The sequence below is a fragment of the Labrus bergylta genome, chromosome 13, assembly GCF_963930695.1.
Source record: "Labrus bergylta chromosome 13, fLabBer1.1, whole genome shotgun sequence".
Taxonomy (NCBI): Eukaryota; Metazoa; Chordata; class Actinopteri; order Labriformes; family Labridae; genus Labrus; species Labrus bergylta.
Genome location: NC_089207.1, coordinates 11,653,491 through 11,678,305, shown reverse-complemented (window position 1 = coordinate 11,678,305; position 24,815 = coordinate 11,653,491). Strand labels below are relative to the sequence as shown.

Here is a 24,815-nt window from a genome sequence, read left to right as displayed (position 1 = left end):
TGATGATCATGCACAGCTTACAGATACACTCCCATAGCGATGTGTTTTCGCAGCCGTTTTGCGTAATAACAGCTCTATGCTCATTTACTGAACATGTCAGGGTAAACTACTGATAAACAAAATGAGCCTCTATAGAGCACAATGCAGCCACGCAGATGTGATTAGCGAGTCAACCACGTGTGTTTGTCGGAAAACAATAAAAACTGCAATATTGTTTAGAGTCTTTGTGCCGAGAAACAAGCCCGCTGAGAAGTGCATGCACCTCAGGGGACACTTTAAAAACTGTATGTCTTTCTGGGGGCAGCTCTGTGATGACAAAAGCATCTTGAGTTCAGACTTAATAAATGTTAAGTGTCCTCATTGTTCTTCATCAGCCTGCGTAATTATGACCTGCAAAGAGCGTTTGACTCTAAAGTGTCTGTAGAGGGACTTTAGGGATGGATGCACAAATTCGGCTACAAAAAAAAAAATAGTGTCTGTGATATTTATCACTGTGCTGCAAGGTGCATGCAACTCTGCAGGCATGCTTTTCAGAAATGCATCCCTGCCAATAGTTGCATGCACCTCGCAGGAGTCAAACTCTTTTTTTGCAGGTCATGTTCACACATGCTGATGAAAATGCTTCTTCTAAATCTACAGAATAAGGGCACTTCATTCTCTTTTAAGTTAAAACTTCACATACTTTATCATCACAGACAGAAGATTAATACCGTTTTCTGATACTTCCGCGAGCATGCAACTCTTGGCAGGGATGCATTTCTCGGCATTACACCGGCTCACATCATCCCATTTGCAGAGCTTTCATCACTAGACGTCGAGAATGGTGATTAGCTTAGCAACTAATGCTAGTACGCTAGCAAAACCCCTCGCTGCTAAGATTATTTTCTTCCAATCCCCGCCATCTTGTTCCGATTCAAAGCAGCCATTACTTTGCAACTGTAATAAGTAATTTAGAATTTGTTATCCCCCCCCCTCTCCTTCATAAGGTCGGCTAAGAGGCACTGCTTCAGTTTTGTGTGCGAGTGTGGAGGAGACAGAAAACCGCTGGGCAGCTGGCATGCTAACATGCTAACAGAGTGAGCTGACGCACAACCCAAACTCAGATCAGATGGTGGTGGCTGCAGTATACACAGACAAGTCTGCAAAGTTAACACCGCCGCTTTAGACAGTCGTAAAAAAAATAAAAAGGTGCACACACGTCCACCTACGCGGATGCACTGTCATACTTTTTGCAAGTCGCGTAGCAGCTGTGTGGCTAGGTGTTAGCTTTAGCTCGACCACATTTAAATGAGAAGTAACAATCGTTTTTAACACACGTCCCTTTCTCTCCTTCAGTGCCACTGCATTCACGTTGTTTTCACGCGTTTATCTTTCTTACAAACAGTTCAAACAGATTACGAAAAGCCATCACATAGCACGGTAGCAATTCTCTCCATAACTGCTGATTTTAGCAGGGTGGCTGTGAGTTAGGGGCCTGTTTCGACATTTTTTTTTTTTTGGCACATTGCATAAAATCTACTGGCACGGTGTATATTCTGCATGGCAGGCGCAAAGATGTGTCTGCAAACAATCAACACCTCTAATAACAGAGAGCTTCCTTCCACAGACATCTGCTGGTTCAGCGTGTGCAAAAGTTGGGCAAATGTGACGCTTTTTTTTTTTTTTTTTGCAGGACATGCACCGCTGATTTTCAGGTGGGATATGCACTAATCAGAGGGGAGATGTAATAACCCCAGAGAGAGAGGCTGGCTGTGATCCTAGTCCTGTGACATACCTTTAACAGCAAGGCCTTCGTTCTGGCGCCATCTTCTTGAAGCCCAAACAGTGAACTGCAAGTAGAAGGACAGACAACACGCAGGCGGTTCCGTGTTACTTAGAGGCAATCATATCGTATGTGTTGTTTTTAAAACTCTCAGAAGAAAAATATGCACGGGAGAAAAAGAAGCGAGTGAGACCGCTTCGCGAAATAGATTATCTAACCTGTCAGTTCCGACCAGGCTCTCTTTTTCTTGCGTTGTTAGCTTCGGAAAGTCCTCTTCGATTTCGGTCGACGCCATTTTCTCCTCGTCATTACCAGCAACGCCGAGACTCCGGGCAGCAACAGAGGAGGCAGCGGCTGTGAGCGACACTCCGCACGATTTCATGGGAAAGAAACGGGGACGACCGACGGAACCGAGCAACTCCCGAGCAGAATGCAAAGAAACAGCCGAATCCGCTGCTCAGCTATCCGGGGACTAAAACAGCAGGGGCGTAGCGTAATTCTTGCCAAATCCTCAAGGAAATGATCCCTTCAAGTTACCTTCCACACTCCTCATTGTGCATCCAAACAAAGCGTGTATTCCAGTGTCAGTGTGTGCATGGAGTTGATGGGGTGTTGGAGTTTTTGGAGGGAGTGTTACTTGATAATATCGCAAACTTCCCCAACCATCGGCTCAAAGTTGTTGTAATTGTGTCACATTAGAGGCAAACGCACGCCGCCACCGTGGACACGCCCTCCGCCCGTTTCAACCAATCCGCTGCCGGCGTTCGCACCCACGTGACTGTCTCCAGTTGATGTGTTTCGAACGTTGAGAACACGCGCGCGCTCACACACACCGAAACGGGCTTCCAAGACCCGCCTCCGCGCATGTGATTGGCCAGTCGTAACATATTGTGATTACGTAACTGCCTTGTTAATCAGCTTATTGGCTGAAATAGGCTGTCACACATCTCTATTGGGGGCGGCTGTCAATACAGGCTTGTTGCAACGTTGCACAAATACAGTACAGAAAGACAGATAGATAGATTGGCCTTTCTGAATACTATTTATTTCCATCATGATAATGTAACAGTACTGTTTATTTTCTTGATACGTTGACAAATAATATATTAGCATAATTGCACCTTAAGTTGTTGCACATACACATTCAAAAATACCTCCTTTCAGACACTGCTGTACCTTACAATATAAATGCTGCTGTGCAACTTTAGATCTACTCCTCATTTGTACAGGTCTAATCTTCACAATGTTTCTTCTGTGAATTCTACATAGGTCTATATTCTTATCCCTGTGCTGTGTACATACATTTGCTTAGTATATGTCTAATTGCTCTATGCAGGGGTTTCTGCTGTTAGAGCATTATTGTAGCTGTGTGGGGACCAGAGTTTTGAACTTATATTGTATTCTAATAAAAACGAAACGATAACAAGTCCTGTTTCGACACCACGGCAATGACAATAAAAGTCCTAGACATTGAATAATAGGTAGTTTCTTGTTTCTGACCACCAAAAGTAGCAGGCAAACTCCTAAGAAATGTCTAAATTGCAACACATGAATTGGCATTTTTCTCGTAGGCTGCCGAAACATTGCCATCTGTGTAGTTAGACACATGTTGACTGCCTGCAATTCTCTTTTTATAAAGCTTTGATACTTTTTGATTCTCTTGATCATTAGAATAACATTTACAAACATGTGGTATAGAAAAAGTTTAACAACCTTACACTATTTTGTTCAAAGAGGCATACTACTCGTTAGGCTGAATAACAAACCTGCTGATACATGATTTAATCTGCCAACACTGCGCTCCCCTTATTTATTTCCAAACCATTCTCACAGGAAAACATGATTACAGAAAAAGACGCACAGTCCACTCTGCAAATAAAAACACTCAGTTGTCATGTACTATCTTATACAGTAAGGACACTTTAAAGTCAGCCTGCTATATCTCATACTACACAACACTTATTATTATTTAACACCGCCTCAGTGTTTACTTGAAGAACTGGACTTGCTTTAGTTATTGTGTTGGTTTTTATTTTGTTTATATTATATATATGTATTTGTAAGTGTGTTTAGTACTCTGTAAATGTGCCATCTTGTTTGAATGTATTCCCTTGTTTTTTTTAAATGGCATAGCCTCTAGTTATAATAATAAAGTCATAATATTTGAGCACATATCCCAAAGACACATTTCCTCCATTGAATGCAAAAGTGGACAAAAAAGTATAAGCCTCTATTCTCTTTTTATTTCCCAAATTTTTTAGACGTGTAATATCTGATTGCAGATCAACGAACACTTACTAAGAATGACTAACTCCACATTTTTATTTTGTTTGAAATAATGAAAATACTAAAGTGATAAAGTAGAAAAGCAGTTGATTCAAAGGTTTGATGTCTTTTCCATATGCAAATGTTTTTAAATTAATAAATGTCCCAATTAGTTTGAATGCATGTTAGGCTATATGAACAGATTTTTCTTTTCTTTTTTTGTGGGGTTCTGTGTCTGCACCAAAGACTGTATAAAGAAGGTTTTATTTGCAGTCAATGGTCTGCACAGGACACATTTTCTTCATGACTGGGAACATGTGCAAACTCCTAAAGTCAAAGAAATGCAGAGGCTTCTTCAATTCTTGAAACAGAGTATAGGTTCACACACATTCACACTTGGCAAATTTTTAAATGTTCTCATATTTAAGAGTTTTGTGCATGAATAAACCTAGTCTACCAAAGCCGAATTATTAACAATATGGAAGTTGTTCTTGTGCAAACTTGAGATTACTTTTTACGATTATTGCACAGATAACATCCCGGTGTAGACGGACCTGCCCCGGTGTGTGTGTGTGTGTGTCTGGGTTTCTCTTTTACTTTGAACGTCAAAATTATGCAAATGACGCTGAACGTGCAGGCAACTGAGGACAGGCATTTCAAAATGGCGAATCGCGACAAGGGTAAGCAGGCCTTTAAAGTCACTACATCTCTGTCTAGATCGGGACACGGGCTAGTTTAAGTACGTACTGCACTCAGGACATGTTTCTAAAGTTTTACTTTGAGATTGCGCTCTTTTAAAATGTGTCTTCCCGCCGTTGTAACTGGGTTTGTTATGACGCAGCTTTAACAGCTAACTTTTCCACCGTCGCTTAGCTTCACTTGTCTTATGATGCTAATGCTGCATTCAAGTGCACCTCGGATGGTCCCGACTCCGCAGTTTCGAGGTTGTTCTTCAAGAAAAGATCACATCTTTAGATGCGTTCAAGAGCTTTATATCGACATGGACGATGCTACTCAAATGTATTTTTTTATTTTATAGATCAAATCAAATCTATATCACTCTATCTAGAAAGCAAGTAATGGCTAAAACGGAGTAACACATTACACGTCCCAAGTCAGCCAAAACCTGTTTCGCTTTTGTCACTACGTGAATGCATTGTGATCATTTAATTACTTCTACTTTAGCGTACAGTGGAGGTTTCGTAGCTCACTCTGCAGTGTTGTTTTCCTCGGTGATATAATCATTTTAACTGATACAGTTCTGTAATTGGATCGGGATTATTGTAGTACTGTATACAGTGTTGTGTATGTGTTACTGGTATACGCTGACTGTATTTCTGCATGTAGGTAAAGAGCTGGAGGAGGAGATTTACGACAAGGTGGTGGACCTGACAGAATATGCCAAACGACAGAGATGGTGGAACCGCCTGTTCGGGAAGAACTCCGGACCTGTAGCAGAGAAATACTCAGTGGCTACACAGATAGCCATCGGGGGAGTGAGTGGATGGTAAATATACTCATTGGGAATGCATTGTGATGCGTTCAGGTGCTCCTAAGGTCACTTAGATTTAACCACCAAAACTACTTGGTAAGATTTAGGATTTCAGCTAAAGGGTAGGCATGTGGTGGAGTGGGTGTGTCTTTTAGTAAAGCTTGTACTTAATTAAAAGTACAAGCTTGGGGTGGCTGTGGCTCAGTTGGTAGAATCGGACATCTCTCAACCGGAGGGTTGTGGGGTTTGATCCCCAGCTCCTGCAGCAACATGTCCGATGTGTCCTTGGGCAAGACACTTAACCCCAAGTTGCTTCCACTGCTTCATCAGCGGCGTATAAATGTGTATGAATGGATGAGTTACTTCTGATGGACTCTTTACTCAGCAGCCTCTACCATCAGTGTGTGAATGTGTAGGTGTGACCTGCGGTGTAAAAGCACTTTGAGCAGTCAGAAGACTAGAAAATAAATATACAAGCTCAAGTCCATTTCTTGCCTTGTTGCTTTTAGTGTGTGCTATATAAACAAATGTGCCGTGCCTATAGCAAAGCTACCTAGTTTGTTTAACTTAAAACAGGTGTTTGTAACAACTTTGGAAAAAGATCTCCGTCATTGTTCATCTACATTTCACAGAAATAAAAGTAATAGAAAGTAGTCATGGCTGCAGTGAATGGTAATACATTAAGTGGCTACTCGTTCACAGGTTATACGTAGATTAAAAAAAAAGAAATCCCTCAATGCTCATGTGAAAAGTAAATAAAGTCAGCTTGTGTTTTGTACATAGTCATCAGACGGACACCTGCCTTATTGAAACCTGAGTCCAGGAGGGAGTGCTGCATCAGCAGGATTTCTCTGTTGGCACTGTAGGCTCTGTAGTCGTTGCAACATTTTCTCCATGAATTTTCAGATAAATAGCAATAATCAAAACATGACTCATCAATTTTCTGGCCTTCACATTGTTCGGGATTTTACAAGAAAGGTGGGCGGGGCTTGTCAAAGGGGTTCGTTTACGGAGGAGATGCAGTGTTGAATCAAAATAAAAAGTATTTCTGTTAAAACAATATCCAGATACACATGTAGTTAAAGTACAAGCAAACAACCACACCTGTTGGTGCACTACTACAGCTTTATAGCGTGTACCTGTAGTTCACAACACCATCACACTGGTCCTCCGTATACGTTGAGTGTGTGGCCGTTCATGACATGCAAATCCTACAGTTATCATTTTAAATGCAGCAAGAGTCATTCATTGTTTTTAGATTTACTTTAATGCTTTGTTTCGCCTGACTTTAGGTGTGCAGGATACCTGTTTCAGAAGGTGGGGAAAGTTGCTGCTACATCAGTAGGAGGAGGCCTGCTGCTGTTACAGGTAATGTTGCTTCACCAAGTTATTTTGATTTATCTGTTGCTTCTTTTTTAGCTATTTTGACCCAGAATATATCATGTCAGCATTTCCCTACGCAAAAGACAACTTCATAAAATATCTTGTTTTGCCAACAAACACATTTTTTTTTTTTTTTTTTAGCAGCAAACCATAAAACGTTCCTGTTTAAGAAGCTTCAGTCAGAGAGTTTTGACGTTGTTCCATTTGAAATACTCCATGATTTAACTGTTGCATTTTAAAATAAATGATAAATATAGATAACACTCTGGTGAATGTGCTTCTCATGTGTTTCATTTGCCTGACTTCTTCTCCAGATAGCAAACAATAGTGGCTACATCCAGGTGGACTGGAAGAGAGTAGAGAAGGATGTCAACAAAGCAAAGAAGCAACTAAAGAAGGGAACCAATCAAGCGGGCCCGGAGTTGAACACATTCATGGAGAAGGTGAGAATTCAGTCTCAATCAGCTAATCAATCAACTAATCTTTATTTGTATATTCATAACAAATGTTCTCACTAGACCCAAAGTTAATCAATCATGAGCACTGAGCAACGTTTAGCAAAGTTACAGTAGAGAGGAAAAACTGTCTTTAAGAGGCAGAGACCTCGAGCAGAACCAGACCCATGATGAACGGCCGTCTGCGTAGGCTGTGTTAAAAAGTCAGATAGAAGGTGATGCCGGAAAAGGAGAAAGATGGAGACAAACCGAGACAAAAACAATAACAATGAATCGTGTTCCTTTGTTTGGATTGTTAAGAAAAGTGCAATCAGAGCTTCATGATCAGTCTCTTTCTTTATCCTGTTACACTGATGAACCACACATGATTATGTTGAAATGCTAAACGTCTGCTTCCATCCAAATACAACTTTTCACAAATGTCCTGTTCATAATACAGGGCAACATCCTCACAACAGTTGTAATGGTACCAGACTTTTAAACTTAAGAAAGCTATCGATACCTGTTTCGATACCACTGCAACAAAAATAGACGTCCTAGGCAACCAGTCTTGGATAATTCTTTTTTTTAAATCAACAGAAACTCCTGCACACTGTCTAAGTTGCACAAACACGTTGGCAACCACTTATCGATACCATCAATCATTCATATAAAGCAGATTGTTGTTTTATCTAAAGTGTAGTTTTTTGTTTTTAAAGCTTTGGTACATTAAAGTATAGAACATTTGACAACCACACTACATAGACCACTACTTTTGCACAAATTATATTTCTTAAATTATTGTCTTTTGCTGTTCATTTCTGCTCAAGTCCATTTGTAACGGCTTGTAAAAAAATGTCATGAACCATACTGTGTGTGTGTGTGTTTTAGACCCAAGAGTTTGTGAAGAAAAACATTGTCGTCACGAGTGGATTCATCGGAGGATTCCTGCTCGGCCTTGCCTCTTAGGATCTGCCAAATAAGAAGCGTCTGTATTTCTGGGATGTAATGAAAGCTTTAAGGAAAGAGTAAAACCCTTTCTGGAGGTGTTTTGAATAGCAAACAACCAATCTGTGATCGTAGCTTTAAGCTATGCGTCTCTGTTAAAGCTGCACATCTAAATGTCTATTGTCAAACTGTACCTCTGTGAAGAGCACTGTGGGATTTATTGATTAAACCAGAATGGCCTACTTAAAAAAAACTCCACTTTGCAGGCCAAATAAAAAACATATCATGCAAATTGAATTTTAGAAGCCATTGAATTGTTGTAGTTTTTTTATTTATTTTTTTGTTTACCAATTTGATTTTGAAACACATCAAAAGATTATGCACTATTACTGCCCACATGTTGTGGACGTTTAAGTTGACTCAAACATGAGTAGATTTAAATTGACCTTCACATGGCAGGTGGATATCATCAGTCCAGTTTTTCTCTCTTTCAATTCCAGACATCTTAATAAATCACCACTATGGTTAAAATGCTGAAAGAGACTAGATTGTTTTGCCTTTCATTGTAGAGTTGCAGGTGCATGTTGATGGGTTATGTCAGACTCCCCTGTATCTCTGTTTTTATTGACCTTGATCATCAGTAAATTGATGCTTAAAGTACTGAAGACTGTGTCTACTATGTACGTTTGAAGTACTAATAAAATCAAGAAAATCAGCGAACTCGTTCCTTATTTATTTTATGTTTATTGTGCAATTTCCTGAACATTTTTCCAATTTTAATTTCAACTTTAAGTGATTTTACATAAATTTTACTCATGACATTTTATGCTGTTGGTGGTATATGTTGTATTTTTATCCTTTCTTACGGACTTTAAAGTCTTACAGTGATAAATAAGAATTACATTTAACCTTGAATGTATTTAAAATCGTGTATTATATTAAAACGACGTGGAATATAATGTAAATACAATAAATATTATATATAATGTAAAGGAATATATCATAATAATAATCTTGTTACTTCGCCACGGCCTTTTTGCTCGTTGCTAAGAGACGCCCGCTAATACACGCTTCCATGGTAACCAAAAACAGGCCGTTGGGAATTTACAGCTGCTGAGTTTTATGAAGAAACACGCAACTTTATTCAAATATTAAAAGCCATGGCTTTGCCTTTTCTACCCGGGAATTCTCCCAATAAACAGGTAAGCGAGTTTTATTGGGTTTATCACGAACAAACGACGACTGTTAGATAAATATAGGTGAGCTTTAGCACGTACGTTAGCTTAATAGATACAAGACGGTTAGTTAGGTGGCAACTTAAAGCTGATTGTATTTGTTTAAACAAATTGAATAGCGGCCCTAGTTTCTATAACAAGACAACAGATACGACAGAATAAGATATAAAATAAAGTTTTAGGCTTGGGAATTGCTTAAACTAATTTAATTTTTGAAGTGTGTTTAATTATGTATTATAGAAGGCTACTTGTCCTTTACTTGAGAATATCCATTATATTCACTTTATACCTGAAGTGTAATACATTTTAGTGGAAAACATTGTAGTTTTCTATCCAATAAATAATGCTTAAGCCTTGGTGCAGACTTTTAGATAAACTACTGAACTAATGATCACTTTGGGATGTTTTTTTATGAACTACCTAACCTAACAGACAATAGTTGTTTGAATTCAATCAATGTTGACCAAATCGCTGCCAAGAAAAACTTAAATATAACACATCAGTTAATCTATAACCATCCAGATGTCAGATACACTTCCGGGGACTTAATGTATAATGAGCATTTCAAACAGATCAAAATGTTAGTATTTTTACGTAAGTAAGACTAGGAATAGGTAACAAGACTATGACTTTTAACTTTTAAACATTTCGTGTTGATACTTTTACTTTAAAGTGGTTTAAAGTGTGGAGAAGAAGCCTTCCCAAGCTTGTTAATGAGCTAAACAGCACTGAATATAAAATGTATCTTCCAGTCCTACATGTCTTTCTAGGCCTAACATAACATGCAAATACTTAAATGTAAGTTTTTATTTCATGAAATTGTAGTAGAAGTGTATGCTTAAGTAATCACTAACCCTTATACTTCCTCCTGTGTATGCACTTTGAATTAGAAGTGTGTAGTGCCAGACTGTAACCTATCCTCCCTTGTGTGCCGCAGCTGTGGAAAGAAAGTTTTCATAAATCTCAGCATTTCGCTGTTTCCGACGGAGTCCCAATGTTTTTGGGATTGGAGAAGCTGGGCATTGGAGGAGAGCTGTTATATGGCCAGAAGATTAAACCAAACTTTTCTGTTTACCCCAAAGGACAGGGCAGTGATTTACCAGCATGGCTGGCCTTCGACAAACAGGTGTGCTGTCTTTGAACTCACCTTTTTTGCCTGTTCTCCATACTCTCCATTCTTTGTCCAAGTTGACATACTCTCAGATATAGCACTTTCAACAAAAGCCTCTGCTAAATGAGATTGTAGAATTGTAGAATACAAACTGTATAGATGGCTGATTACATCACATGAACTGATAACATGTGTAATGAATATTTAGCCATGGCTTTAAAAGTACATTCATTACACAGAGGAAAGATGTAAATCTGTAGTTCTAGTTATGTCTCAAAGTAAAGCGCAGGATATAGATCTGATTACCTGGGAACTACAGATGTAAATGTTAACTCTGACATGTTTACATCATATTTTTTTCACACTAATGCTCATTAAAGCACTCAGTCCCCCTAAAAAGGTAGTCACAACACCAAAACTTTAAACTAAAGATGTGATGCTGGTAAAAATCAAAAAATATTGATACCTACAGCAATAAAGTAGAACTCCTAGGTACCCAATATTGTGTAATGTCTTGTGTTGATTTGCAAAGTTTGCAGGTAAACTCCTGCACACTGTGTTAATTGCATAAATACTTAGGCAATGTTTTGGTACCAAAACGTGGCCAACACATTTTATGCAAATTTACACAGTGCTTTCTATCTTTCTCTTGTTGCAGCATTTGGTTTCAATATGACTGAAGGTTTTTTTATTATTTTTTTATGATTCTTTAATTTTTGATTTTATCAATAATTACAACAACAGGGATTGTGTCATTCTAAATCCTTTGGTGTCAAAACCTTTCAAAGTAATGAACATGAATGAATGTTGCAGTGTACTATGTTTACCTATTCAGGCAAACAACAAATTGATGAGCAATAATGTTTTCATATTTCTGTTTTAAATGCTTTAGAAAGTCTTTAAAATGTAATAATTTTGATTAACTCTATTGACAACGTGCCCCTCTCCCCGTCAGGCTCTGTGTTTTGATGCATACTTCCAGGAAGCCGTGCCTGAGGCCCAAACTGAGACGTACAGGATCAGGAAGTGTAAAATCTACTTCTACTTGGAGGATGACACCATTCAGGTGGTGGAGCCAGAGTGCAAGAACAGCGGCATCCCTCAAGGTGTCTGTGATATCAAAGGAAGTGTTTTGTTTTTCATGTGCACACTTGCATGCAGGTTTCAGCCCATTTATGATGCAATGACCATATTTGACATTAGCTGCCACTTACCATCACTGCGTGTTTGTTTTGTATGACAGGAATATTTATTCGTCGCCAGCGTATCCCCCTGCCTCCACCGGATGATGACCAATTCTACAATATTTTTCATTTCAACATCAACCAACAGATGGTGCTGCACTCACGCACTTTCACTGTGACCGACTGTGACTCTTTCTCAAGGAACTTTCTCACCAGACTGGGAGTGAGTGTGAATGACAGTATATCTGTACCTGATGACCCCTACAGCAACTTCCGGGAACAGGTGGGCATCACAAACAGACCTACTGATGTTTAGATGCATGACAAATAGCCCTTGAAAAAAAATTAAGCCTTTTATCTGTTTGTTAATATGTTCTTATCTTTACTTTAACTCAATCCTTGGTCCAGATTGAAAAAAGTATGAAGCCTCTTCGGCCGTATGAGAGGCGTGACACGCTGAAGCAGTTCTTGGACTACGACTGCAAAGTGCTGCGCTTCTTCTGCTTCTGGGACGACACAGAGAACATGTTCGGGGACCCCCGGGAGCTCGTACTGCACTACTACCTGGCCGATGACACCATCGAGATCAGAGAGGTTATCTCAGAAATCCCTGGGAGAGGTACTGTGCCCAAATTCCTGCACCGCAGCAAACTACCTAAGGTGAGGAACCACAAAATGATCTGTTCAAAAGGTGTGTCTGAGACTGGGGGTGATGGAGGACTCTTTGTTTGTTTGGGGGCTTTTTATGCCTTTATTGTAGAGATAGGACAGTGGATAGAGTCAGAAATCAAGGACAGAGAGAGTGGGGAATTACATGTGGGAAAGGAGCCACAGGTTATCCTCCTGCCTCGAGGACTAGAGCCTCTGTACCTGGGGCACTCGATATGTTTAAAAGATGGATTCTTTTCTCTGATTCTCTGAGATTCTTTCAACTGCCTTGTTGTATGAAATATATAAATGTCAAACACTTAACTTTTTAACCATGAGAAGTACAGTATATGTGTTCCGCATGCATTTCGAATGTGTCAGATCTTAATCGCATCTTTACAAGGAGGCTAAATAACTCTGTATACAAATTATATTGGTACGATTGCAACATGAAATGTAAATCAAATAGGACCCAGTTTGGATGTGGGACCCTGTTGTTTAAAAGCAGGGCTTTCTGTTCTATGTCCATTCCAGTGTCTTACATTTAGAGCTGGTTATTACAAACTAAATGGCTGGCAATGCCTCTCTGTATGGTTCAGTGACTTTTCATTTTCCTCCAAGCAGCCCCCCCCCCCGACCTCATTCAGCCTGACAGACCTGCTGCAGCATCCTGTCCCCCCAGAGCATTTTGGCTTTCTCCTCCAGTTACTGACTCAAGCCTAATTCATGTTGAAAGACAGCCAGACCTCAATCGTGTGTGTGTGTGTGTGTGTGTGTGTGTGTGTGTGTGTGTGTGTGGCCGTGCGTGTGCATGCATGCGGTGTCTGTGCGCGTGTGTGTGACCAGTAATTTAGTTTGTTCTGATGCCTTTTATTAAATGTCAGTCCTAAAGGTTGACCAAAATTAACCGTCCAATTGGAAATCACCAACACATCCATCACTTCTCAGCTTTATCTCTTTATGATGTTAGATGTCTCTCTTTCTCTCTCTCTCTCTCTCTCTCTCTCTTTTCTCTCTATAATTTGTATTACTTTATCTCTCTCACCAGATGTGTGCATACATGTCTGCATGCAGAATAATGCTCAGTTCTGTGGGATATCATATTTAATGTGCTGGTATGTTGTTTTCTGCAGCTTGGACCCGCCCAACTGAAGCAGCCTGGAGAGGTGACGGACCGCACAGTGCTTAACGTGTTCGCCTCAGCAAGTCAGGGAAAACGCTTCATACTGGACAGTCTCAATGTATGTCCCGTCTGTCCTGTATGTTATACTCTCTCACCATTTGCTTTAATACAAAAATATACCAATGACAGTAAAGGAGATAGAAGAGGGAGGTGTATTGCATCTGAGAAGTCGCCATATCGAATCAAGAAAACTATTTCTGACAAAAATGTGCTTCCTACTGGGTGTAAACAGTCCAGGGAAGGACCTTTCCTTTTTCAGCAGACTGCTGCACCTTTACACAAAACTACAAATCCGTAAAGAAATACTTTTCTGACTTCAGTATCAGCAAAGACAGAGCTCTGCCCTCAACCTGCTCCACAACCTTTTAGATAAACTTTGACACAGACTGTGAGACAGGCCTTACATAGAATGCACCTCCTCTGGATCACTGGTTGGGGTTTAATGGGAGTCAACAAAAACTTGTAGGCTGCCTTTTTCAAAACAGTGGCTACAGAAATTGAAACACTGCAGATAGTTTTGGAATAGGATGTTTAATACTCATATTTAGTCCACACTGATGTCCACACACTTTTGGCTTGCTGGTACCTGGACACCGTTTTGACAGAAGATGCAAGCAAGGTTGTCATAATGTTTGATAATTTGATACTTTTCGATACACTATGGTTTAAATTATACAATCCCTGTTGTTTAATGAACAGTTGTTTTTAAAATTGCCAAAACTTTAAGAAAACATATTTTTCATAAAACAGGTTCTTAGGAGAGGGATGTAACCATCAAAATTTGTAAGCAAATTCCTATTTTGTTTGTTCAGTTCTAGATTGAACAAACACGTTGGCAAGGTTTCTGTTCCGAAATCTTGCTAACTAATTTGTGCAATTTAGACAGTGTGTAGGAATTTGCTTACATTTACTGTTAACTGAAAACAAGAAAGTTCTCAATTTTGTGTGTCTAGGATTTCTATTTTTGTTGCCGTGTTAGTAAAACAGGTATCAATTTTTTAAATATTTACTGTTCATTAATGTTTGTTTGATTAAATTCTAAACAGTTTGACCTTGAGTTCCCTATTTGTCCTCTCTCTCTCTTGCAGCCTTCAGGGGTCCAGAACGAATTTTACAAAGACTGTGATCTTGCTGTGGGACGGGAGGTGAACGTGTGGGGCCGCAGAGTGCTCATCACCCACTGTGACGACTTCACCAAAGAATACTATCGCTCCAAATATGGCATAGGTAACCAATACATTACATTGATTGATTTTTGTTTATTAATATAAAAAGTATGTTTCCTCTCCAGACAGAAAATCCAGCTTGGAAACATTTTTAAAGACTCATTTACCGGTAGTCTTCAAAAAGTGAAACATTGGGTAACAGTAAAATAAAATGTTGTTTATCTTTCCATCTAAACCCAGATATATGACAAATAATATGAAACTTAATTGACAAAGTCAGGTTTGTTTTCACATCATAGCATCTTCTATTGCAACACAAGTTTTTAAGAAATGAAGGCAGGCTGAGACCTGAGGTTAAGCTTCATATTTAATTTCAGGTTTGCTGGTTTTTAAAAAGAGCTCCTGTGTCTGAGCTTTATCAAACGAAGACTTTTCACTCTGGCTTTTCATTTTCTGAAGAGAGTACCATTTTAGCCAGTCCTCCTTTCTGTAGTACATAATTAAGAACACTTGGGGGCAGTAAGCACCAGCAGGAAGTTTTTCCTTCCCTCACTACTGAGACAAATGGTACACATGTTGACACGTTTGTTCAGAGAGTATTTTAATTTTTACTGTTAATAAAATTAAAATGTTCTGAGTTATGTATCTTTTTTCAAACTTGACGAGGCTTGTCACAGCTAATATAATGTTCTGGTTGTCTCAGTCACTCCTTGATGGATGGATATAAGAACCAGTTACAGAGTTTAAGCACCACCATCGGCCTGACATCAGATACTCCGGCCCTCCGGCGCTGTTTTTTCTCCTCCTCATTTAAAGACACAGAGGACTATGAGAGGCACACAGGAGAAACCAGAGCTGGTCCTGGACCGGTCTGCCACCCTGGGTTCTGGGTCTGGCTGCATTAGTCACAGTAGTAAAGCAGGCAAGGCAGGCAGTGACAGAACGCCGTGATGGAGGGTCCCGTCTGACTCTGAGCAGTCAGAGGTCAGACCCTCATGGATGGATTACCTGCTGTTGTCTGATCGTTCCAGCCCTCCTCCTTTCTTCTTTTAAGTGTTTTGTCTTCTCTCTCTCCTTCTCCCTCTTAGAGGACTTCACCCCGATGCAGTACAAAGCCCCCAAGGCCCCTAAGCCCCCAAGGATGGTGCCCCCCTACAACGGCTTTGGCTCAGAGGAGGACTCTCTGGTCTCCTGCCAGAGCCTGCTGCCCCAACCCCCCAAGAAAGATTTCCGCAAATTTATGGAGAAAGACAGGTTGGATGACCCGTAGTCATAGCCACAATCAAATTACACACTGATGTTTGAGTTATGTGTATTGTGTATGTGCCCCCCTCCCCCCAGATATGGCCTAGACAGTCATGTGCTGAATTTCCGAGCCAAGATGTTGACCAGGGATCCCCTCGACAGAGACAGGATGTTCATCATCTCCTTTTACCTTAGTGACGACTCCATCAGCGTGTTTGAGCGCCCGCAGAGGAACTCAGGTAAAAAACAAAACAACGTTTGGACCTGAGCCTTCAAGTCGCAATACACAAATCTACGACTCTCATGGCAAACATTAAGATCATCAGATACAGTTTCCATCTCCAGAATCTTTAAAAACTTATGGAACAGATGACAGTGAGTGCATCGACCTGCCTTTTCAGGGAAATTCCCATCAATATAAATCAAGTTTTGACACATTTACTACAGTTTAAGATGAATAGTTTGTCTGGTAGGTTTGCACAGCATGGGTCCAAATTCAATATTCAACGATAAGTGTAACAATGAGAAACCCATCCTTCTTTTATCCTTTGATCACTCACTGTTGGCGCTCCAGGTTGGCTTGGTGGTAAATTTCTGGAGCGTGGTCGTGTGAAGAAGCCGGGTCAAGAGCGGTTTAAGAGTGAGATGTCCAAGTACTTCACCGCTCAGGATCTGTACGTTGGTGCCACCGTCTGCATCAACAACTGGAACTTCCAGCTTCTGGATGCTGATGAATACACCTTTAGCTACATGGAGCAACATGCTGAGGAGGTAGGGAGGGAAAAGAAGGAGAGGTATTTGTTCACTGTGACTTTTTAATTTCTTTGTCCGGTCTCTGTATCTGAGATCATCAGTATTCAAGGATGAAGCAGGTTTCTAAAGCTAACCTGATATTGGGTACCTGGGACTTCTATTTTTGTTGGGATGGTATTGAAATAATTATTAATTCAGTTTGATTTTTACTTTAATTATACTGAAGTTTAGAATTCTGGGATTGTGACAACCCTAATACAATCTATATTATAAACCTCATGAATTATCAAATATGTTTATAAACTTTAAAAAAAAAATGCTATCCCTGCAGATTAGATGAATGTTGACTATTCAATGTGTTTTAGTTGGTGAAGTATAGGGAAGCCCAGAAATGATGGAAATTGTATTGATTGTATTCAAAGGAAAACAGCTCCCGTTGACTTTAGTGACTGCTGAATGTGATTAAAGGTGACGGAATTTTGTGTACAGTTCCCCAAAGCAAACGTGGGAAACATCATCAGTAAAGTACGTTCGATTCCTGAGGAGAAACAGAGCGAGATCAGGAAGTTCCTAACTCTCAGTGACCCTGGCAAAGCTGGCGTCATCCCCTACGAGTCGTTCAGGTACAGTAACGCTGCAAAAATAACCAAAGCAAAAACTCAACTATGTCTTACTCTGACTCTAATGTTATATATCTCTCTCTCTCTCTCTCTCTCTCTCTCTCTCTCTCTCTCTCTCTCTCTCTCTCTCTCTCTGTATTTATGTGCCTGTAATCATCACAGGGGTCTGTTGGTGGGTCTGGACTGCGGCCTGTCGGAGCACGAGGTTCTGGTTCTGGGCCGAAGCTTCTCGGAGCGCGTCGAGCGGCCTACGGTGGACGTGGGTCTGATGCTGGCTGTGGCTCAAGACTTCCTCAAGAAGAAGCCCTTTGATGAGCTCCCGGCCATGGCCAGAGCGTTCACACACCAAGACCGACACAAGTAAGCATGCACACAGACACACAAGCACACAAACACACACACACACACAGATGTTAGCTTAGGACCAAACAGTGTTGCAGCAGAAATACACACACAGCCACAGCGTCACAACAAGACATCAATCGTGCAGCCGGTGGCCCCATATCTCTGAACAGCGATTAGTTCCAGCAGTGTGAGACTGCAGCATTGGAACCAGATGGACCCTAAAGACCTGAATGGCATTTAGCTCTGCAGGCTACAGGAACCACACACACACACTTACTCTCTTTATGTTTGTCTTCTCCTATTGAGAATAAAACCACATCTTTAATGCATAAATGCTTCATGCTGCAGACCTTTACCATGGGTCTTTGGATTAACACAAGAGCCATGAGGTTTAGCTAGCTCTCAGTTAGAATTAGACTGTTCATTAACCTCTCTGCATGACAAGAAGAGGGCCCTGGAGGAGGGTTGTCACAATACCAGATTTTTATACTTGGATATGATTCAAGTTAAAAAAACAATTATATTGATACCTGTTTGGCTACCACGGCAACAAAAATAGAAGTCAGGCATGGCACACAATAAAGGGTCAATTATTTTATTATTACCATAGATTGCAGGCTGCACTCTCTCTCTTCCTCTCAAAACATGCGGTAAACAAGTATAAAAGTATTGAACATTTTGAAAACCTGGCTCTGGATCACCGTGAAAAACAACTGTGGCATCCTTTGTTTCTCACACACAAACGGACACACTTACACACTTACACACAGACACACACACACACCTCACAACCGAACTTGAGTTAAGAGTTTTGATTTTTCTGATATTCCATCAGAAAAGGTTAATCCAAACTCCTTCCAAAAAGAAAAGAGTTTACGTTTTTATGTCGTCTTGCGGACAGACCTGACATATCAAATTCAAATTCAGACTTCTTACGAATCAGCATCATGATGTTGTTCTTCCAGCCTCCTTTCAGCCTGTTTATTGTAATTAAACCTCAGTAAAATCTGTTTATTTTGGGTTCATAGTCAGACATATTCTGTCGACTTTAGTGCAGAACGCCGGTACTTGGTTTCCATCAGAAATCCTGGTACTGATTTTGGCTAGCAGGTCATCAAACTGGGACCTGGTCTGCCTCAAGTAACTGAAAGCAGCAGAAAAGTTCCTCCAGATAAAGTTAATGAAGGAGGAGGGGAGATTAACCAAACAATGATCCCATGCAATTGCAAAAGTCCTAAATTCACTTCTGTTTTCCTTTTGGTACGAGCAAAGCTTCAAGGGTATGTTTATTTTCTTTGAGATGTATTCAAATAAGTCATTAAAAACAGGCAGGCAGCCTGATGTCTGGATCCTCTGCTAATAATTCAGTGCTTTTTTTCTCACATTGTATTCCTCTGTCTCTGCTTTTCTTCGTGTCTCCAGAACTGGACGTCTCTCCACCAAACAGACGAGGACCATCTGCAAGGCCGTCCACCTCCCTCTGCCTGACAAGCTGCTGGGAGAACTGCTCAGCAGGTAAGAGGCACAGATCAGGGTAGACCACAGTGAATAATGTTTTGCTCATTTTGCTGAATACCAGTCAAAAATGTTGCATTAGAAACAGATTAAACCGATTTATGTGTGCTGTAGGTTTGCAGACGGGGACAATATCGACTACCACGCTTTCCTGGCTGGTCTTAGCTGGTTAGAGAATCCGAGTCCTCCAGTAAAGTCTGAAGACACCTTAAAGGTAAGACAGACAAACAGCACTCATACTGTATATATAAAACAAGAGCAGCAGAAAGGAGGAAGGAGGAGAACACTTTTTAGCTGAGGGTTAATTAGAAAAGCAGACTTCACCATGTGTGTGCACAGATTTTCAAACAGTGGTAATTAAAAAAAATCAATCTACATTTTACCCAAATCTTCGATGACTCAGTGCATGCAAGAGCCAAAAACAGAATCAAGTCTGTGAGAGGGAATGGTCGAATGGAAAGAGGACAATTAAAAGTACACCCCACACACACACACACACACACACACACACACACACACACCGTTAGAGGTGGTCAAATAGGAAGGAAGTAGCTGCTTAGTTTTTCTCTCTTGTATTTGTATCTTTCCTATGTTCTGATTTAGTCTCATTTAGCATACTCTGCTGCAGCCAAGTCTAAGCAGAAACAGGTGAGCAGCGGAGATATATACCATGGCATGACAACAAAGAGAGAATGAGTGTGTGTGTGTGTGTGTGTGTGTGTGTGTGTGTGTGTGTGTGCGTGTGTGTGTGTGTGTGTGTGTGTGTGTGTGTGTTTGGGTGTGTGTATGTGACACAGTGCTTACTCCTCCCTGTCACGGTTTCCAGCTGCTCTCTCTGTTTCAGCGGCTTCTAATCCACAAGTAGTCTGCTCAGACTGTCTGAACTCCATAAAAATCTCTCAAAGAAAGGAGACGATGACCACTGAATCTTCTTCAAAAGTTTTTTAATTTCAGTGTTTCTATCTTCTCCAGTTTGACCTGAATGTCAAGTTTGATGCTGGAGAACCATCAGTGAAAAATGTCAACTACTCATCACTCCTGAACGACGTCTTTGGCCGTCCCTCCAACAACGCTGATCTAACAACCACCATCCCGTAGACATCAAGAGGGAGGTGAAACAGATTCACCTCACACGTAAATAGACACACCTCTTGTTCATTAAAAAAACACTAAACATCAGGTATCTAGCATCTGAGTTTGCGTTGTGTGCAGTGATGGTGATTTGTAAAACTACAGGAGGTAGGGGTGGGACGTGAGCATAAGTTGAAAGTTTGTTTACTTGTACGTGAATATTTTGGCAGTAATGGTCTGCTCAAACTTAAAACAAGCCAGTAAAGTGGAAAATTTATGCTTTAGGGAGGAAAAGTTCTGAGAACACAGATGCTTTTTGATGTGAGGATGTGTGTGTGTACATGAGAGTTGGTGTGAATCCCTCTGAGACACAAGGCGTTAAAGCAAAAACATATTTTAGCTGTGCTCACATGTAACGATTTCAGACTATTACAGTGAATCCTCCTGCTGAGCTGATAAAGGGAGAAACTTAAAATGAATGATGTGCACTGTAAGGTTATGTGTACGCTGGATTTAAGACAGAAAACAACAGATATCACTGAGCTGCAATGAGTCCAACAGACAGTTGATCCATGTCACCTCTTATGAAGGCAGAATCTCACAAGATTTCACATAACAACTTTCCTGAATTCTGATCAATTTAAATTATTATGATGATCTAGTCCTCTGTTCTCGTTTGTGTCGTTCTTGAAGTCTCTTGGTGATGTTCAGGAATATTTTCACATCAAAGATAAATGATTCATCCTGATTATTTTACAAACATGTTGGACTTCATTAATAGGTCTTGTGTGTCTGTACAGAAGCTGCACTTAGCTGTATCAAAGTAGTCTATATGTTGTCCAAATGTAGGTTTTTAAGGAATTCTTCGTTTACTTCGTTTTTCTTTTGTTTTTTCTTCATTTTTGATTTACAATTCAAAACTTTAAACTTATTATAGAAAGTGATTTATTTCTATGAAACATGGTCATGCAGCAAAGAAGTGGCCTTATTTTAGTTTCATGGAAATCTTGATTTATTTTAGAGGAACGTTTGGGGAAGCGGTTTCTATAGTAACTGTACTTATGCCTGTGTGAGTACAGAACGAGAGAATAGAAAGAGAGAGCTGCTGATCCACAATATCTCATTTATTCTTTTACTAAACACAGAAATTAGCCAGACTTCACGGAGAGAAGAGGCCGAAATAACAAACAAAATATCTTCATATTCTGCTTCCAATTGAAGAGAGTTACTCAAATCAATCAGTTAATCTATGAACACACTGAAAAATTCAGATCATGATTGGGACTCCTCCCAGATCCACTTTGAGGATGACTGCAGCATCAGTAGTTCACTGTTGATTTTATTTAGTGGATTTATTTGACTGTATTAGGGGGATTAAACACAGAGGAGAGTAGAGGGACCGGTTTGGAGGGGGGAACTCTCAGAGGTCTAATTTACAAAGAACTACGTCCTCATTATGCGTCTGTCTGTGTGCGGGCGGGCGGGCAGCACTGTTTGACTATAAAAAGGCACAGGTTGTTCAGGTTGCGGCGCCACTGTAATCGGAGCCTGCGTTACAAATTCTGGTAAGAGGATAAGTCAAACATTAGGTAATCAACCACCAGACCCCGTCTCTATAACCAACACACACATCATTCACACACACACCCGCCTCACCCCCTTCACACTGAGCACAGAAACAGTGCATTACATCAGCGCCAGCATTATCAGGTCTGCTCTGTCTGCTTTCACACATACTAAAATATTAGCTTCAACAGTCGGCCACCGCAGGACACAAAGGGTGACGTCACTGTGGTCGCTGGTGGTAAGGAGCTTCCTAGTGGTTCTTTTTCTGGCTTCTGAAAAACTGGAGCAGAGAAGGAAAGAGAAGGGGGGATGCAGGGGGGAGGACAGAGAGAGACAACCCCTCCCTCCTCGTCCTCCGCTCCGTCTAATCCTGTCAGTCTTTGTCTCTTTGCGCCCACGCATCCCCTTTTCTGCTCTGTCATCCTCTTCAGCAGAGCAACAGCCAACTCTAGGAGTTGCTGCATCCAAGTCGTCGGTCTTTAAAGTTTGATGAGTAATACATTTAAGGTTTGGTCTGTGAAATGTCAGAAAGTGTGAGAAATGTCCACCTGAGTGGCTCTAAAACAAATATTTCTGAAAATATTTCTAAAAAAGTTTGTTTTATTGTCAAAAACCAAAAGATTTGAGTTTTAATATTATATTATTATATATTTGATATTCAGCAGATACAAGCAAAACAAATCCCCTTAGAGAGGCTTAAAACCTTTTGCACACACAAAGTCTAAACAATTATTAAGTGAATAAATCAGTCATTTCTTTCCAGTACAAAGTGTCAACTACTTATTTATGCTTTTCAGTTCAAACTCCGATTTCAGCCTCAACGAGTCTCATATTTGACCTTTTAGATTTAGTTTGTGAAAGCTTTCCATGGCGGTTTCTTGGGTGTTTTAAGTCATGTCCCCATCATTTTTCACTTTTATCTTTACCTTACCTGATAAAGGATTTTAGTCAGCTAGTGAGTTTGATTGAGCAGCAGTTTGGCTCTTGGACAGAAGCTTTGCTGATTGGTTTAGAAACATAAGATGGCCATTTCTGTTTGTTCTGTGAAGACTTTTGCAGATAATTCTATACCCTGTGTAACCTTAGACACTGCCTCAAGTCAATATTGTAATCCTCTACTTAAAGGGGACAGCTTCAGTTAGATCAAATAGATATCGGCTGATTATGAGAGTGTGTACTTGTAGTATCTAAAACTACCTGCAAACCATCATAAACCATCATGAATCTCCCTTCATGACGACGGCTCCTCTCAGCACAAAATGTTTGTGTTTTCTCGACATTTTTAGGAGTGCATATGTGAAAATGGCTTCTTTGTGTTTAAACACTTACAAAGAACTCTTTTGGGGTGAGCTGACACGTCTAAACACAAACATCTGAATTTTCAACCTCAACTTAACCTGGAATTTTTCCAGATCGCCCTTATAGGAAATTTTCCCGAGTGAAGTCAGGGATGATGACGATTAGATCGTGCGAAGGCTGAGCGACCGGTTTGATCGTCGTGCTGCATCATACTCTCTTTGTTTTATTCTATTATCTGCTATTTATCAATGCTGTTAATATGCCCAATTAAGTAGAAAAAAATGTCATTATAGCATCAGATCATTTTTCTTTGCCGCCATTTCTGCGTTGTCTTCTTTGCTTCATGTCCTGCCTCCATCTGAAAGTTTCCTGCTGTGATTGACGTGTGTGTATGCAGGTTAGGAAGATTTCTGTCCTGAAATGTTCAAGAGTCAGTGTTTGAAAAAGGCTCCAGTCTCTCCCAGCAGAAGCAAAACAGGGAGGTTTTGTCGTAAAGAATCTTCTCCTCTTGTTTTGTCTCGGCTCCATTTCACCGCTGCTGCGCTCACAGACCGCCGCACTGTAAAAACTGATACACAGGAAGGTCAGGGACGTCTCTGGGGTTAGGAGGATCTCGGTGTGCACATCTGAAAGTGCGTGCTGGGCTTAATGCGAGTCTGATGTAGTCATGGCTAATCTATGAAGTCTAAACAGATATCTGAGAACAAGAGAACAAGAGGGGGGACGTTTCTGTTTACTGGCAGCGTGCCTTTCTTTTCTCATGACAACAAATCCTAAATCTGGAAGTCCACAGACACACACTCATCACAGAACACCTGCACTCAGAGGTTGTTTTTCTCTGAACGGTTTCCCCCAAAGCAACAACTTCTGGCCCCAAAGTTCACTCTGAATAAATGTCTAGTAACTGATATCATGCTGCAGCTCTCCTGGTTTCATCTTGTTGAATCAGTTTATTCTTCACACAATAGTTTTTAGTATAAATATTTGAGCTATTTCATTATTCACATCTGAGTATTACTGATGATGATGTTTAAAAAAACAAACCAAAAGTTTAGAGTCTCAGTGTGCAAAGGCCTTAACTCCTGCACAGTATCTTCATTGCACATATACTGTACGTTGCCAACAACTAGTGCAATTTAAAGACTATGCAGGAGTTTGTAATTTTGGTTATTAGAAACAGGAAATGACCCAATATTGATTGTCTAGGTCTTCCATTTTAGTTGCTGTGTTATTAAAACAGGTATTGATATCGTTAAAAGTTATTTTCTCTTGACAACAGTGAGGAAACCAATAATGCATTTGATGTCTAAACTGATCTTAAATACTACCTTCGCAAAAGTCGGTGTCTTTACCTCCTGTTGGTACCTGTTGGCTTCTTCATACAGAAAAGTGCATTAGATTGAGAGCCCTGCGGTGTCCCAGGAGGGCCGTAAAAAAAGATTGATCTGCCTGCTAAGTGTTCTCAGCCCGGGCCAAATTGGGGACCTTCTGTAACGGCACTTCTATAGAGAGGAGGGGAGTTAAGCAGACTGTTTTTGGCCGCTCTCCTTCATTCCAGTGATTCCTCAGTGCCTATGGGCATTGGCACAC

The 24,815-nt window shown here is 40.4% G+C and overlaps 3 protein-coding genes across 5 annotated transcripts in view; 2 read left to right on the top strand and 1 right to left on the bottom strand.

Moving 5' to 3' along the window:
• The window catches only part of kdm6a (lysine (K)-specific demethylase 6A), a 40,464-nt gene extending 38,009 nt beyond the window's left edge, over positions 1–2,455 (bottom strand). For all 3 annotated transcript variants that reach the window (XM_020631954.3, XM_020631955.2, XM_065961910.1), the window contains exons 1-2: positions 1,981–2,455; positions 1,775–1,829 (exon numbers count right to left, since the gene is read on the bottom strand). In XM_020631954.3, coding sequence (XP_020487610.2) covers positions 1,775–1,829; positions 1,981–2,144 — 219 coding nt within the window. In that variant the 5' untranslated portion in view covers positions 2,145–2,455. The remainder of the gene's footprint in view (positions 1–1,774; positions 1,830–1,980) is intronic.
• A 2,119-nt stretch (positions 2,456–4,574) lies between these two features.
• On the top strand, positions 4,575–9,000 carry fundc1 (FUN14 domain containing 1). Its single transcript, XM_020631923.3, has 5 exons — positions 4,575–4,707; positions 5,375–5,534; positions 6,812–6,887; positions 7,217–7,345; positions 8,228–9,000. Exons 1-5 carry the CDS (start codon positions 4,641–4,643, stop codon positions 8,303–8,305), a joined length of 510 nt encoding a protein of 169 aa, XP_020487579.1. The 5' UTR covers positions 4,575–4,640; the 3' UTR covers positions 8,306–9,000.
• A 350-nt stretch (positions 9,001–9,350) lies between these two features.
• efhc2 (EF-hand domain (C-terminal) containing 2) lies at positions 9,351–24,814 on the top strand. Its single transcript, XM_029277015.2, has 15 exons — positions 9,351–9,486; positions 10,457–10,645; positions 11,586–11,736; positions 11,874–12,097; positions 12,223–12,474; positions 13,596–13,703; positions 14,734–14,872; positions 15,900–16,065; positions 16,153–16,295; positions 16,631–16,827; positions 17,299–17,432; positions 17,592–17,789; positions 19,197–19,289; positions 19,404–19,503; positions 20,262–24,814. The coding sequence occupies exons 1-15, from the start codon at positions 9,445–9,447 to the stop codon at positions 20,385–20,387; spliced, it is 2,262 nt and encodes a 753-aa protein (XP_029132848.2). The 5' UTR covers positions 9,351–9,444; the 3' UTR covers positions 20,388–24,814.
• Position 24,815: the final 1 nt, after the last annotated feature.